Below are 15,952 nucleotides of genomic sequence, written 5' to 3' on the forward strand. Positions count from 1 at the left end.
ATTATGAGAATTTTTATTTATTTGGCATTTATTAACAATTTTATTTTTATTTTAAATAATAAAAAAACTCCAAAATTCATAAGACACTTTTTGTCTATCATAGATTATGGTGAGAATTTCATTCTCTTCATTTATGTATAAATTTACTTACAGTTTTAAAATTAAGATGATGGTAAAATAGTCAATGCACATTCTTTTATAAAATCATACCCTCTTTCCTCACTTGTTCACTATCATTTTTAATAATTATTTTTTACAAAATTCATCAAACCATTTTTCATTATTGACAAAAAATAAATTCTTGTTAAATATGTATAATAGAGAATGAGAATTGATCTTCACCAAAAAAAAAAAAAAAAAGGAGAATTGATACAAAAAAGAGCATAGTCTCTGAAGTGTCTTCCACATCCAAGCAAGGGGTATGAAATGAACAAGTTGACATCCCCCAAATAATCAAATGCAAACCAAATGAAGAATAATCCCCAAAGCAGAAGCAGAATCCGCAAAGACCCTAAAACCAGTGTGAGAAGCGGTAAAATTCTCCACCAAAGAGACAGAAGCCCCTACGAGTCTGAATCAAGCTGAATCATTCCCACTTGAATGCATCTATATGGTTCAGACTCTTGAAGTTACTTGAGATTTCTTCCGTTGTAGAAGATCAATGATAGTTGTGCGAGTGAGAAGAACAAGATGTAAAAGGAGGAGGAAAGACAGAGTATGTGATAATAGGAATCTCTCTATCAGCATGTGTTGGAAAATTAATTATCATGCGTGAGTGACAATGTTACACACTAATGGATGGAAATTACAGGAAAATAATATATGGCAAAAGATGAAAATCCACTAACAATAACTCTCTGTTTCTCTTCTTTTAAAAACATTAATAACAAACCGATAACAAATATTTTCAAATACAGAATGGTACAATGCTAAGCTGTAATAGGCACATCAAAAAAGAAAACCCGAAGCAGGGACAAGAAGAATATGTAAATATAAATTGCAGGAAAACTTGAGCAAACAAAACAATGAGACAAGTTCCCAAAAGATATTAACAAAATGACTGCTATGTTACATTAAAGCCCCCACGAGCCTCACTAAGCACCGTTCTTGCTGCTCCATGGTTTTAAAACGCCCACGACAATGACAGCTACAATTATAAGAAGAATGATAATAGCAATGCACATCCATTTCCGGGAGTTCCTCTGTAGCTTCTTTGCCTTTGTAAGTGCAGTATTGCCTGATTGCACGTGGTCAACCGCACTAGAGACCTGTGAGTGAAGAACTTCCGATCAAAATACAGAATGACAAAGAGGTAGGAAGTCAGATCATAAAATGAACTCTTTAAATTATTCTTAAGCACAAGCATAGGGAGTTTAGTCCTACATCCGCCACTAACAAAGCCTAGGGACTCCCAAGGGTATAAGGGGGGTAGCCAATGTGGGACAAATCTCCCAACAAGTATACTGAAAAATGTAAAGGATGGGAAAAGAGCATCACTGATTTAACTACAGGCCATAAATCAGTAGGAATGGGCGATCCTTTGACACAGGCAAAATTCTCAAAATGCTTCAAAAGAGAAATCCTACAGATAATAGGGTAAAAGAGAAACGATCTGATCATATGGAAGATTGCCAGTGTTGGACTAACTTCCAGACAGGGTTAATTAGTTCCAAGTTTTGTCATATGCTCAGATTTTACTCGCAAGGGAAACATTATGAGGCATTCCAAGTCATGGGATATGCTCAGATTTTACTCACCAGGAAAATGTTATGCACTTCAAAGACATCAGCAAAACAGAATTTCAGTACATGACTATGGTAACAATATATCTTGTCAGTTCCAGATTCCATAAGGATGTTGCAATTGGAAACAGTTCCAGGTATCAATCAAACCCACAAGATTAAGATCAATTAGAGCTTAGTACCTGTGTCTCTATGTTGTCCAACATGTCGCCTTGTGCTTCCACCAAGACTGCCATATCTAAGAAAATCTGCAAAGAAATGGATACATCAACAGTGAATCAAAGCTACCACAACCCAAGAACATCATTTGGTCATCATCCAAGGTTCTTGCCTTCTTGGTAAGGAGTTCTCCAACTAGAAAGTACAGGTGAAGGATAGAGAAAAGTTAATTCAGTTCGCGTTAAGCAGAGAATCAAAATATGCCCCCATCAGTGAGTGTTCTGGTTAAGTTGATGTTTTCAGGTACAAGAGAGGCCCATTTTTATCGGATGTCTCCCAAGACAGGTTTTACCATCTTGCTTTCTTTTAAGTCACCAATCAGCATCAGCTAAAGGCTGACTCACTGCCAATCCACATGTTAAATTGTGTGATTCATTAATGAAGGTTTCTTTTTCTCATCCAAAAAAAAAGGTGCATTTTAAATGAAGGACAAGCAAAGGTGAAACTCCTTGGCAGGATTTTTAACCCTTTGAGAAGGTATTGAGAAAGATTGTCTGGGTCACTCTCCTTTCCAACTCATAACACACTAGCTAAGATATTCCCTGAAGATTAATGACGTAGTATTTGGGTACAAACACAGATTTTCTTAGTAATTGAACAATCATACGATGTACATTTACTAGTTGACAGGTTAATTAGCCACTTAGTCCACTGTTTTGTATTCACAAAAAGGGAATGTTTATTGACATCCCTCCAAATGTAAAACAATTTACAACCATGAGGATTGGTCCGGTCATTTCCCATGCATTCTTGAAAAGTATGCAAAAAAATGACAACTTCCAATAGTGCTATTCGTCCAGAAAAAATTCTGATAATACTATATTATGAATCACATTCAGTTATTTTGAAAACCCTTTATTGCATTTCCCAAAGAACTCCTACGAATAAGACAAGGACCAATTAAAAGAAATGTGTTAAATTCTAAAATTCCCTATAGAGGTGTCATTTAAACAGAGTCCCCTGCAAGAAAGACCACAAGAATCCCATCCCCCCCCCCCCTTCTCCCTCTTTGATAAGTAACCAAGGGGATTTATTAGGAGAAAAATAGCCAAGGAACAAGTAGTAGAGTACAAGACTAACATCTATGCCTCAACTTGAGTGGGGAGTGTTGTTTGAGTCCTATTAAGAGTTCAATTCTATTAGGAGTTTTAGTTCATGAAAATTTATATTTCTTATTACCCAAGTAAGGGTATTCAAGTAATAGTGTTATTTCCCCCTAATTATTAATAAAGGGCTTGGGATCACACTAATCTAACTAAGTCATTCTACCAAAATCGATTTTCTCAACTTTTTTTTATTGAACCGATAAATTAATTCATCGAATTTTTTCAAATAAATGTCCATCTAAATAATTCTCGAATCCGAAATAAATAACTATGGTCCTAGTCAATCCCTGAACAAACTATTTTCATCGGTAAAAGCTCTAATGCCCTTGGATCCATATGTTTAGGGGGCGCGTTTGATAACGTTCTTAAAAAAGGTTTTTGGCGTTCTTTTGTTCTTTGGGAACGGAAGAACGGGTTAGAGGCATTTGATAAAATGATTCATTCTTCTGTTCTTTAAGAACGAAGCGCTCAGAAAAGTGTTCTAAAGAACGCTTTTTGCAGAACATCAAAAATATGTTTTTACCAAAGAACAGAAACGAAAGTGATAAAATTTGTTTAAATTGAAGCTTTAAAACGAGTTTATCAAACACCAACTTTATTTTTCAACCCAAAAAGAAGAAGAAATAAAACAACTAATTCTATTTTAGTGTTCTGAAAATATTTTCAGAACAGATTTATCAAATGCCATTTTCAAGCAAAGAACGGTCTTTTAGCACAGAAACATCAAAAAACGGTTTTGCATAAGAACTGGTTTCTCAGAACAGAAACGTTACCAAACGCATACTTGGTATCAACATGAATAGCCACTGAACTATTTGCAAAGAAATGAATCATGTAAAGTTTACTGGAACATGACATAATAATATGCTAAGGGCACCACATGTAACAATGAGCTTATTAATTATGGAGCCTTTTCAGGCATTTCTGTTAATAAAGCTTTGGGGTTTCTCCTCATACCTCATCACACTGAATGTGGATCACAGCTCTGAAGGGGATCAGGGCCCAGCTGGTAGTGTGTTTGTCATTGATTAAGAGAATCAACTGTATCTGGTCCCATTGCCACGTCAGATCCATTAGTGGCTGAGATTAAGGGGTTTACAAAAGGCCACAAAGACTCACATCTCCAATGATTGGGTAAGCACCATTGTTGAAGGAGGCTCAAAACAGGGTGGTTAGAAGGCAGCAAGACCCTTCTGGTGGAGCTTGGTGCTACACAGCTACATACATCTAATGAAATTTCCCTCCACAGGAGAATGCATTACACCAATTTCATTTATTGGTTTCTGTTCTCCCTATGTTGTGGGCATGTCTAAAGGGGTTTAACTGAAACTCTTCTAATTGGGAGCCTTCCAACAGTGGTGCTCTACACTGACTTATAGTTGTTCTTCTTTGAGAAGGTTACTAGTTTGGTGGTCAAATAAGCAAATCCTTGCTCAAGCGCTAGCCATGGAGCAGAGGCCAGGCTGAAAATTTGTAAACAGGTGGATCCCAAGTCCTAGCTCTGTCAACCTTCAGCCTAGGGAATTGGCTATGTGGCCCCCAAAAAGGGAGCACCCAGTGCTCAAATCTCCCGTCATCACAGGGTCTGGGAAGGATCATGGTAAATGAAGCCTTACCCCTGCTTCACAGAGAGAATATTCCCAACTTGAAACCAGTGACCAATAAATCACAATAGAGCAACCTTAGGCATTCCACCAAGGTCTGCAGTTATAAGGCTGCACAAGACCATCAGGGGCTTGTACAGACACTGATGGGAGGGCATCTAATTGAATTTGGTTATGCAATTAGACATGTAGCCAACCCAGACAGTCCCTAGGTCCAACATCCAGATTCACCTCCCATACACACCCATGTATGTGTATATGCATGCTCAGTTGTATTATTCCATACTGCAATGACTTTCTTAAGTTCTAACCAGAACCACAGAGATCCAGAGGGGAATTGAACTCTAGACCTGTTAATTTGGGATATTGAACCTAACCAAGTGAGCTACCCCTCGGCTTTTAAAATCCAATATTTTCTTATTTTAAACTCTAGTATCTAGTCAATGACTACTCGACTCCTAAGATCCAAATTCTAAATAAACCAGATGATAGATAGCAAATAAGTGAACCACATAATTTAAACAAAAGCTCAGGGAAAAAATTACTATAAAATTTGAAAACCTCAAGTTCTTTTCTGTAATAAAATTAACCAGTCTTGAGTTTATATAGATTCTTGACCAAACTTCAGTTACAAATACAAGTAGAGGATGAAGTACCTGCTGCAGCTCAAGAAGCCCCCTTTCAAGTTCTCTCACTGCATCATGGCGTTCTTGAATTTCTGCCAAGGTATCCAGTACCTACATAAAGGAAAGATAGCTCTGCTATTCAGGACTTTGCAGTGACATTACAGAACCTTTCGAGTTTTGAAAGACAGAATTATTCATTATAATGCACATGCACACCAGGTGTATCCACTGTTCTCTCCAAGCCAAAGCGATTACCATAGATTAATCAAGGCCACATTGAGGTCAAGCTGACTCAATTTTAAATCTGAATTCAAGATTCTTTTTCTGGGATAGGTACAAGAATAGTTTATTGCACACAACAGATTTTAACCCAACCTTCCCCTACTTCAGGTCTGTTCACCACAACTTAATTCTGTACTTGAATCTCAGTCTGAACATGAATAATTGTATTAATATGCAAAAGAGTTCCTCCTGGGAGTAAAATATAAAGTTCTGATCATAAATAGACGAGAGCAATGTAATATTTAATGTTCTACCCATAGATAAAGGATAGGAAAGCAAACCTGGCCACGTCCTTGAATAGCTTTCTGAAAAATTTGTTCACTATCTCCAGTCTCCATTAACTTATCAATTGTCTGTACATCAACAAAACACACATTATATATGTAAAAACAAATGACATGTAGGAAACACAGAACATCATGAGAAAATTCTGTAGCGGAAACGTAACCTCACCTCTTCATCAGCTCTTTCACCGGTTACTAATGATTGCACAACCCCACAAATAATAAATAAATAAATAAATAAAAAAGATTAGAACACTCAACAGTATAATGATAATCTACAATGTTCAATTTAGATCCAATTAATTCTTATAAAAGCTAGGGATGATATAAACCTGTAAAAACTCTTCTCTCAACGACCTCCCGATATTCTTGATGAATATTTTCTCTTAGAGTCTGCAAAGAATTTAGAGATTCAAAGATGAATCATTTAAAATAGTCATTGAAAAGCAAGAAAGACTTGGAGGTAGGGGGAGGGGGAACACAGTACCTGAAATTCAGACAGCTTATCTTTGAACTTCTTTTTCAAGGAACTGGAATGAAATGCAAGTTTAAGTAAAACTCACAGCACAATGAAAAACCAAAGTTCAGCTAAGCAACACAGGGACATGTTTATAAGGGAGTAATTGTAATATGTTGACATTCCAAAAATCTAGCATGATAGATGTGTCCTATTATCAAAAACATCATTTCATGGATTCAACTAACATAAACGTCATCATTGATACGAAAAAATTACAAAATTTGAAACTATATACAATGCGGTGGATAGATTGAAAGAAGCAAAGAATGAGCAATTTATATTTAAAACTTAATTTAATGAGAACACTTAAGGTACTACCGTAATAAAATCAAAAAGGGCTTCAATTAGAAATATGGGTGATTTCAATGCCTATGTCTTCTAAAGAGAAATTACTCAATCAATCAATCACACTTTAGTGGTCTAAAAACCATGGAAGAGAAGGATGATCTTGAAAATGATTACGCTCATTTCATTGGAATGTGTTTCTTGGGTATTTCCACTAGGGAGTATCCCATTAATCAAGTCTGCTGATCTATTTGTCTTGTGTATGCAGTTTCATTAGATACCACGGTAATTTTCCATCCAGGCAGGCTGTAGTGTTCACAGGACTGTATATAAGATGGAGTTTTGTAGAGAATGATCTATAACTTCTCCCTTCCAAAAGTTTAAAAAGAGAACAAAAAAGAAGAGCAGAGAACTTACATAGTAGTTGCCATCCTAGACCGGTCTACTCCAGTTCCTTTTCCACATCCAGGTTTCTGCCTATTGGACATGTTCTGCATGTAAGATGGCAAAGGGTAATAAGCAAACACACTAGGGTTGCAAAAATAAAAAAATTCAAGATAAATAGTAGTACATCTTTGTCAAGCTGTTCAATTTTAGACTTCACAATACGAGAAATTTTTCCAACTTCATCAACATCTTTTTCCATACGCTGCTTGATCCCTGCACATAATAATAGAAACAATCAAGGCTCCCAAATAGTTACACTGATACCATAATCAAAGGGAAAGGCAAAATTAAAGAGGCCAAAAAAAGATTCTCCTCTTCAAACAATGAATTAGCTTTTTATTTGATGCTACATACAAACTAGTATAAATATTGGGTATGATCATGGGTCAGGTGTCAGAATTGCTCAAAGTAAATCGTATAGTAATTAGATGAGGCTATAAAGTTGTAAACTTGGGTCCATCCTGGCATGATGATGGCTGAAATAATTATAAATCTCAATGCTTTCAAATAGTCAAGGTCCAGTACAGCAGCAACCACTTGATTGAGAATAGTCAAACATTCTAAAATTGTTCAGATTTAAAGGTAAATGCTAAAATGTAGAATTTGAAATCATACTGTGGAAATAAATGTCTTCACTATTGCTTCCTGCAAAGAAATTAACCCATTCCATGAAAAGGGTCTTATGAAAGTCTCGATGGCACTAGCCACTCGATAGATAAATTTCCTTCCCACTCATCTGGCTAAAGTATTTTTTTCCAATTAAGGGACTCTATCACTCCTACTTAGCACTTACTGACATACATCTCTCTTACTATAGATTTAAATCCATACAAATATTCCTACTTGCCAACTAGAAGGAGATGCACAGAAGGAGAAAAACATGGTAGTTTGTTTTCTTCTGCTTTTCATCATGTTTATTTTAATCATGTCAGAGAATAAAATTGGTCAAGTTGTTAAAAAACTTAAAATCATATGACCGCAATGACCATCGAGGATTTTTCAAATGAGGGATGGGGCTCACCGATCAGAAGGCTGTGGTTGAAAAATGTGAGACACTAGTAAAATGCTATGTCATTAGAGTTCTGCCCAGATCTAAATCTAAATCTCAGTCCCAGAAAATAAATATTTAACCATTCCTTCAGACGGTATCATGTACATGCTGATTGTTTAACAAACACTTACAAATACATGTATCAAAATTTGTAAAACTATTATATACCTGCCATATTTTGGGCATTATCTTGTATATTCATACATGAACAAGAGCAAGGAATTACCTTTCATAGAAGGAGCCTTTGTCACAGCTTTTGATTCTTCATTTGCGCTCTACATACATAGGTTGAAAGTAAATGGTGTTAAGTTTGTCAGAAGCCCAGTTGCTGATCCAGGTTTTGACATACTAAGAAAGACTGTTTCTGATGCTCCTCTTTGAAACTAACAATTAACCACTTATCCTTTCCTTCACACTTTAATGCACATTTTATAATATATGTACAGGGCCATACGCCTGTGCAAGCTTTCACAGGGTCCAGGAAGGGTGGAGTGTATTCAGTCCAAACCATTGGCATTTTTCCATGAAGTCGTAGATGTAGGGGAAACCCTAGGGACCAGGGGTTCTACAAGGACTAATTACATGTCCTCTTGGTTGGTGGAATTATAATGATAAGATGTCAAAAAAAAGGCACTGCAGCAGCAAATAAAAGATAGCATGCAAATTTGACAACATAAGAAAAGCAACGGTCAATATCATCCGAAAATAATATGAAAGATTAAACAAAACTCAATAGGGAAACATGGGGATGGGGATCATGGCACATACACCTAGTTGGGTGCAAATTTATCAGAAATTCTAAAAGAATATATGGTGGCAGAGTCCAGAATATTGTACAATTTACAACAAAACTCTTTTATTCACCCAAATTAAAAAGAAATAAAACTCAGTAAATAACAATGTGAAAAGATCCTAAAAATAAGGAAACAAACCTACTTCAGGAAGAGAGATAAACAAGCTGACTGAAGGAAGAAAAGTTAACATTCTAAACAGCAGCATGTGCAAGTTAGATTATCATAACAGGGGCAGGGATTAGCTAACAAAACACAGAAATAACAGCTGCTGGTTCTCAGTATAGCTGCCAAACAGTAGTTAGTGAAATAATAAAAGAATCACTCAAGAGGTGGGGTTAAGGAGATATAATGAACACTGTGGGGGGAAGTTTTGCAGGGGCTGCCGTAAAGAAAACAGGTAAAAGGAAGCATGCCATGGGGGGATGAGAGAAAAGAAGGAAAAGAAAGCAGGGTGCCGAAAAGAAAAGAGAAAGGCAGCAGGAACTGCTGGACAGAGAAGGGAAGGGGATAAGGACCTGTTTTAGACCATAAATAAGAGAAAAGACTCAAAGAGGAAGGATAGGATTACTTAGAGAGAGAGAGAATTCTTGCACAGAAAAAAATGGCAAACCCGGTTCCGCACAAGTAGAATCCAGGGGGACAACTTCCTACGCAGTCTTACCCCCAACAATTTTTGCTGTCAGGCTGTTTGATGCCTTGGCAGAAAAGAGTTCTTTTTTTTTCCCCAAATTTTGTTCCAATAATTTGGTTTTCCTTGTGGTCACATTCTTCTTATAAGAAAATTCAAAATTCCAAAAGAACAACAATACCTAAATAATCTTCCTACTAATATTCTAATAGCAAGTCCAAAACTGGAAATTCAAAAAAAAAAAAAAGTAAATTTAAGTGAAAGAATCCATGGGCTGATTATAACCCAAATAATTCAAAGCCCACTTAACATTGAATCAGCCAAATAAAACCGAACAAGGAAATGAAGCAATTCAAATAAAAGCTGTGTAACCAAAAAAAACCAACTAAGCTGCACTGCGGGCGTGGCTCCTAGTCAAACTAATGGACCCTAGCAATCCAATAGCCTCTAAACACGCCATCCATCCATATAGGTGCAGCAGGGGGCTAATCTCTATACCGGTGCAGCTGATAAATTCAGAACTGTCACTCCATAAGAATTTTGTCCTCATCAAGTGCCACCACAAGTATGATCCCAACTTTGCATGCCGGCATTTTTTTTTATCAAAAAACTATCCTTACTTGATTATAGTGAAGGAAGGATGCTACCGAAGAAGCAAACGTTGTGATTCTTATGACTATATGTAACTCACACAAGAACATGTGTTTCTTTCACATTATGAACTAAGTCAACAAAGAGCTCCCAAAAAAATGTATATTTCCAAGTTAAAAACATCCTTCCATCTAACCAAGGGAGATAATAAGGTGAGAAACTCGCAAAGTAGAAAATACAATAATGTAATCTTTAATATTTATGTGAAGCCCTTTCCTAAATCTTATCCATATATATGAAACAAATGAGAACCATCACACACACATAAAACATTAAATCAACAAAACTTGGGAAAAGAATGAAATTCATACCTGAAGCTTTACCAATAACTTATTAAGCTTGTCGATATCTTTCTCAATAACTTGAACCTATAAAATGAAATAAAAAATATTTTATCTCCAAATGTGAAGTAAATGTGAGCAAAGAATACAGCACATAGTAAAACCTCCTCTCCAAAAAAAAAATTAAGATTCAACTATTAAAAAAAAAAGTGACATTTTGCATCATCTCCGTTTCAATACAGAAAGGAAAAATAATTGAAATAAAGCTTGGTACCTGTTTGAAGAAATTATCCAAGCCCAGGTCTCCTGATCTCATTGGAGCCTGGATGCCCAATTCGATATCACCATCCCTTGATGCTTGACCACGAGGGATATTATAGGAATCCTGCAAAAGAGCACCACATAAATGAAATGAGATAAATGTATCCTATACATTTGGAGATTTGAAACGAAAAAGATACTATTGATGGGAAAGGAATTCAAACATACTCTAAGAAAGAAATTGCATTAATGCCTAAATAAAAATATTTTTGAAATTGAAAAGTTTCACTTTAGAGAGAGAGAGAGAGAGATCATTACGAGAAAAATTCCACGTTGACACCTAAGATTTAGGTTAATATGATATTGACGAGTATAAACCAATGCCTACGCTCCACATTATACGTTGCCAACCAACAAGTATGAACTTATGCCTCTTCTAACTCTTCATAGTCCCAACCTCACGCCATATTATAAGTTAACATAAGGATCATTTAAGCCAAGAACTACATGTTGGAACAACTGAAGTTTTAGAACCACGGTGTTAACCAACAGAACATAACAACATTGAACTCTGTAGACTTTGTTATGTACTCTGTAGACAGCAGTAAGGAAAAAGACTATGTTCCTCTTGAAAAAATAGGAAAAAGACTATGTTTCTCTTGAAAAAATATATAAAATAAAGTTTAAAAAAAAATTACATCCTTCTTCTTCCCGGCCCACATCTGCCATTCCTCTCTCGGTCCAACCCCTTTCTAATTCTTCTCCTTTGGCCCACCCCTCTGATGTGAACACAAATTGACCCCACCTGGCAGAAACCTAAAGTGGGCCCCAAGGCCCACCCAAGCATACTAGCCAAACCCTAGTATAGAGGTATTTTGGGCATTCTAGGCCCTTTTCCACTGCTGGAATCTAATTTCAGAATTCTAGGAGAGTCCCAGTCCATCTAAATTTTTTATTTGAGTTGTGATGAGTTGGTTTCAATGGTTAAGTTGCAGTTAAGAGGACTTTTTTACAAGAAGAGTTCCCATCTTTTAGGAGTTTGTTTTTTATTGGAGTTTGTCTTTATTAGTGGCAGTGATTTACTTAGGCAAGGAGTCTTTCTTTAAGGGGACTCTTATAGATAAGTTAGTCTTTTATTTCAAGAAGAACTCCTTTAATTTAGGTGGTTGTTAATTGGTTGTAAAAGAGTCCCCTAACCTATATAGAAAACCCTGGTTAAGTTGGTCTCCGAGTTTTAATTGAGTTTCCTAGTTTAAGTTAAGTTCTTTCTTTCCCAAGTCTAGATTAATGGTTATTTGAAGAATTGCAGCCAATAAGGTGCTGCAGAGTCCTTTTGCGGGGGACCCTGTGGTTGTCAAGCTCTCTTATTTTCAGTGTCCTACGGTTCCAGCAAGAAGTCCAGCAACCTTTCTCTTCCAGATTTTGTAAATAAGTAAGTTGCACCCCTCCTAACCCCAGCCCTAATCTCTCTCCTCTTCTTCCTCTACCCTGCGGCTCCTAGTCCCTGCAGTTTCAGACCAAGAAAAATCAAGAAAATCCCCAAAAATCTCCAAGAACACCTAGTTGTCCCATTCCTGCAGCCCAAGAAAACCCCTACCCTCCCATCACAAGCCCCTGCCCCACCTTGGCAGCTGCCAAGAAACCCTCCCCCACCCTTGAGGCAAAATCTAGGCCCCTCTCCCCACCTCCCCTAACCCTAAGGCACTTGCGTTCCCTCTCTTTCTTCATCACACCAACCCCGCCCTCTTCTAAGACCCCCCCTTTCTTCTTACTTTGCGGCAGATCTGAAACTCAAAAAGAAGGGGAAGGAAGAAGAAGAAAATACGAAAATGTATATAGATTCAAAAGATTGCCCAAGATCCATCCAAGAATCCACCAAACCTTTTCCCATATCCTTGAAAACCTTTCCTTTTAGTTCTATGGTAATTATGGGAATCTCAAATAAGCCCATATAGATTTTATTAAAACCCTAACAACCCTTAGGATCCCAATTTTGCTTACTGGTCTTTCCCTCCAATTTCCATCTACCCATAGGATCCCATAAGATTGTTGAAATTATTTGCTGGAAGATTGTGGGCGAATTCTTAATTCTAGGGAAATCATCCTAGAAAGCCTAACCCTAGAATTAGGTTTACATCACCCTCTCCCCTAGACCACTCCCCTACACACTTGGACTTGGCCCTCTCTGCCCAAGCACACTTTAAGACCAAACCCTTTTCCCCTTCTCTTGTCCAATCCTAACCCATTTCTCCTTCCCTCTCTCCCCTGGCAACCCCTCTCCCCCTGTACAACCCTCTATCTTAGGCCCTCCTCCTTTACGTGGATTTTGATTTAGATAATGATCCTGTGGCCGAAACCCCCTTCCCATCCCTCGCCGCTGACCATGAAGGCTGCAAAAGAAGCATAGGTGTCGCGAAGGTGGGGGGAAGCAATCTGCTATAAATTCTATCCTTTTAGTTATAGAATCTTTTGTATTTTTCTGTTTGAGTTCATAATCCATCATGAAATCCTTTTCCTAATCACTTGTACCAGTTAATAGTTCAATCTTTTATGGGGTGGTGCAATGAGATTTCTTAGTGTCATTTATCTTCAGTTTACTCCGACTGCATCTACACACCAAAATTCTTTGGGTTGCTAACTCAATGGTAGGGAAGTCAGTATTCAAAAGCAGCTCAGATTTGGATGAAGCAAGGGTTCTTCTATACCGGTGGAAGCTTGCAAGATCAAAAACTATTCAGAAAGGTAATACACAATAGTAGTATATCAATGGAAAACTCTCAAGGAACAAATTTAAAAGACCAGGACCGATTTTTGAGAGGTAACGGATGGAAAAAAGCAGCATGTCAATCGTTGAGAACTCTGAGAATACTTCAATATTACTGGATTCGGCAACCAGTGAAAATAAATCAATTCAATAGTTGAGTTTATAAATGGATAGAAGTCGAAGACTCTAATTATAGAGAACCAAACTATAACCCACCAGTAGATCTAATAAACGCCAAGCTTATATATTAGTGCTTGCACTAGTGAATTATTAATTTTGCTTTTATCAACAGATCCGGTAATGACATTGAAGTTCAAAGAGACATAATATTAGGAAAATTGAAAACGCATTAGGGCATTGAGGACTACAGTTACGTCAAATAAACAATGTATTCAATAAAAACTCTGATAATATGTTCAAAAATCGAAATATCTATGCAACACAACAGGGAGGGAATCAAAGGAAGAAAAATTACCCCTAGTAGGTCATTCATCTTGGCAAGAACTACTGGAAGACGTTGAGACAAAGAGGAGCTTCGACTGAGAAGATTTGAGACAAAATTGAGTGTAACAGCAGCTTGAAACGAAAGGATCCGGAAGCTTAAGTGAAACTCTGGTAACTATCTTGACCTGGCCTGGATTTGGCTGAGGAACCAAAACCAGGTCTTTGAGTTTCGACTTCCGAACAGACGATCTCAACACACAGACAAACAAGGAAGAAACGGATCTTTAATGCTTCTCTTCTATATTTGGTAAAATTTTCTTTGTCTAGGCTACGTTGAACGAGTCAGTGACAGATCGCACAAACAAAGGAAAATGCAGAACCCTTGAGAGACTCTGAACTTTGAACTTTGCATTTTTATCTTGGGGCCTTGTGTAATTTCTTTATTTTCCTTTTTTGGAAATTCTGATGTGGGGTAAATGAAAATCATTTTAATATTTATCTGAAAGACGAAAATACCCTTGACTAATTGGCCGTTGACCTGTCTTTTCCCTGAACTGTAAAGTGTATTTTGGTAAAATAAGAGGCAAACCCCACCCCCTTTCCACGTTATTTGATGGTCCAACGGTCCAACGACTGACAAGAAAGATAGAGAAAGGCGAAGCACCGAACTTGGCAAGGCTTTGAGTCAAAACGAAGAAACGTTGGAAACTTGGAATCATATAAACCATGTGATGGGAACTTTTAATTTATCAGGGCCGGCACCATATTCTACAACCTGCCAAGCTGTCACGCGGAAAAATTGGCACTCAAAGACAAGTCTTCTTGAATCCAACTTTGTCCCTGATGGCTTTGTTGAGTGTGGATCAGTTCTCTCATGGTCCGCTGCCTATTGACCACAAATTATAGGGAGTCCATAGGATGGGGCCCAGCGCGTCAACTTGCCCGTGGCTTTGTGAGTGTGGCGCTCTCTGGTTCGATGCCTATTGACCACAAATTATAGAGAGTCCATAGGATTTGAGTGATTAATTTTATTTTTTTATATTTATTAATTTTACCTATGAGCCCCATGAGGGAGATGATCCACACTCAACTTCGTTGGTGGTGTAGTGCTAAAGAACTAGGTTGGGTCACCCATTGATTTGGCTAGTCAACAACAAGACCAAGCCTAGCATAACCCGAAGTAGAGAGACCTGGGCTTGGCTTAGCCAAGGCAAGCGGGGCTCCATTATGAATCAAGTCAAACGAGCATAAGGGATTAATCACCCAATCTGCTGATGGTGAGATAATGGGGAGTGACTCTTGAAACAACAGCTCAATTGCAACCGTTTAGGGAACTATCGTAAGTGGGGACGTGCTCCCCAAATAAACTGTTATGAATGAACGTGTGGACGCACATATGTGCTAGAGTGGCATATAACTCAGGCAGTCACTCTACTTGATGGTCAGGACATTCCTCGGTTGAGTTGAACAAATAAGGAATGCTACATTCACACTAAGGCGAAATAGGACATAGCATGAATGGAAACTCCTAATCAGGAGATCATCTAAATAATGGTTGGACAAACATGTATACGGGACTCTATCAGTTTCAAGAAAGGTAACTCACACATTATTTAACAAGGTCCCAATCCTTGGGTAAGAACACAAACATTTTATAGATAATTTATGAGTAGGCTTCACTGGAAATCCTAATTTGATCCCCAATTGACTTAGCCATCAGAGGTGGTTGTCTGACATCCTAGCCGGCCCACGTCTAACTTCTTTTGTAGGTTTCATCCTCTTCATTAGCGGGACCTTGATCGAGAGTCAATCTATTTTAGTCGGGAGTAGTTCAAATCTAAGACGCAACAAAAACCAAGGTCACATCCGACATGTTGTGTCTGAACTCACTTGATCGTTAAATGGCAAGAGAATCAAGAGGCATCCATATTTCAAATATCAAGAAGCCACTGAGTAGCTAAGG

At 37.6% G+C, this 15,952-nt stretch overlaps 1 protein-coding gene across 1 annotated transcript; it reads right to left on the reverse strand.

Annotated features, from left to right (window-relative positions):
* Positions 1-545: 545 nt before the first annotated feature.
* Positions 546-14,408, reverse strand: LOC149027928 (syntaxin-132-like). The gene is made up of 13 exons (XM_089167148.1): positions 14,021-14,408; positions 10,795-10,905; positions 10,551-10,607; positions 8,393-8,441; positions 7,240-7,328; positions 7,086-7,159; positions 6,351-6,393; positions 6,196-6,256; positions 6,033-6,058; positions 5,861-5,932; positions 5,328-5,408; positions 1,925-1,990; positions 546-1,268 (listed from the first exon to the last, which is right to left on the reverse strand). Exons 1-13 carry the CDS (start codon positions 14,036-14,038, stop codon positions 1,095-1,097), a joined length of 921 nt encoding a protein of 306 aa, XP_089023274.1. The 5' UTR covers positions 14,039-14,408; the 3' UTR covers positions 546-1,094.
* Positions 14,409-15,952: the final 1,544 nt, after the last annotated feature.

This window comes from Hakea prostrata, chromosome 1, assembly GCF_041222555.1.
Source record: "Hakea prostrata isolate BN-2017 chromosome 1, UWA_Hpros_2, whole genome shotgun sequence".
Lineage (NCBI taxonomy): Eukaryota > Viridiplantae > Streptophyta > Magnoliopsida > Proteales > Proteaceae > Hakea > Hakea prostrata.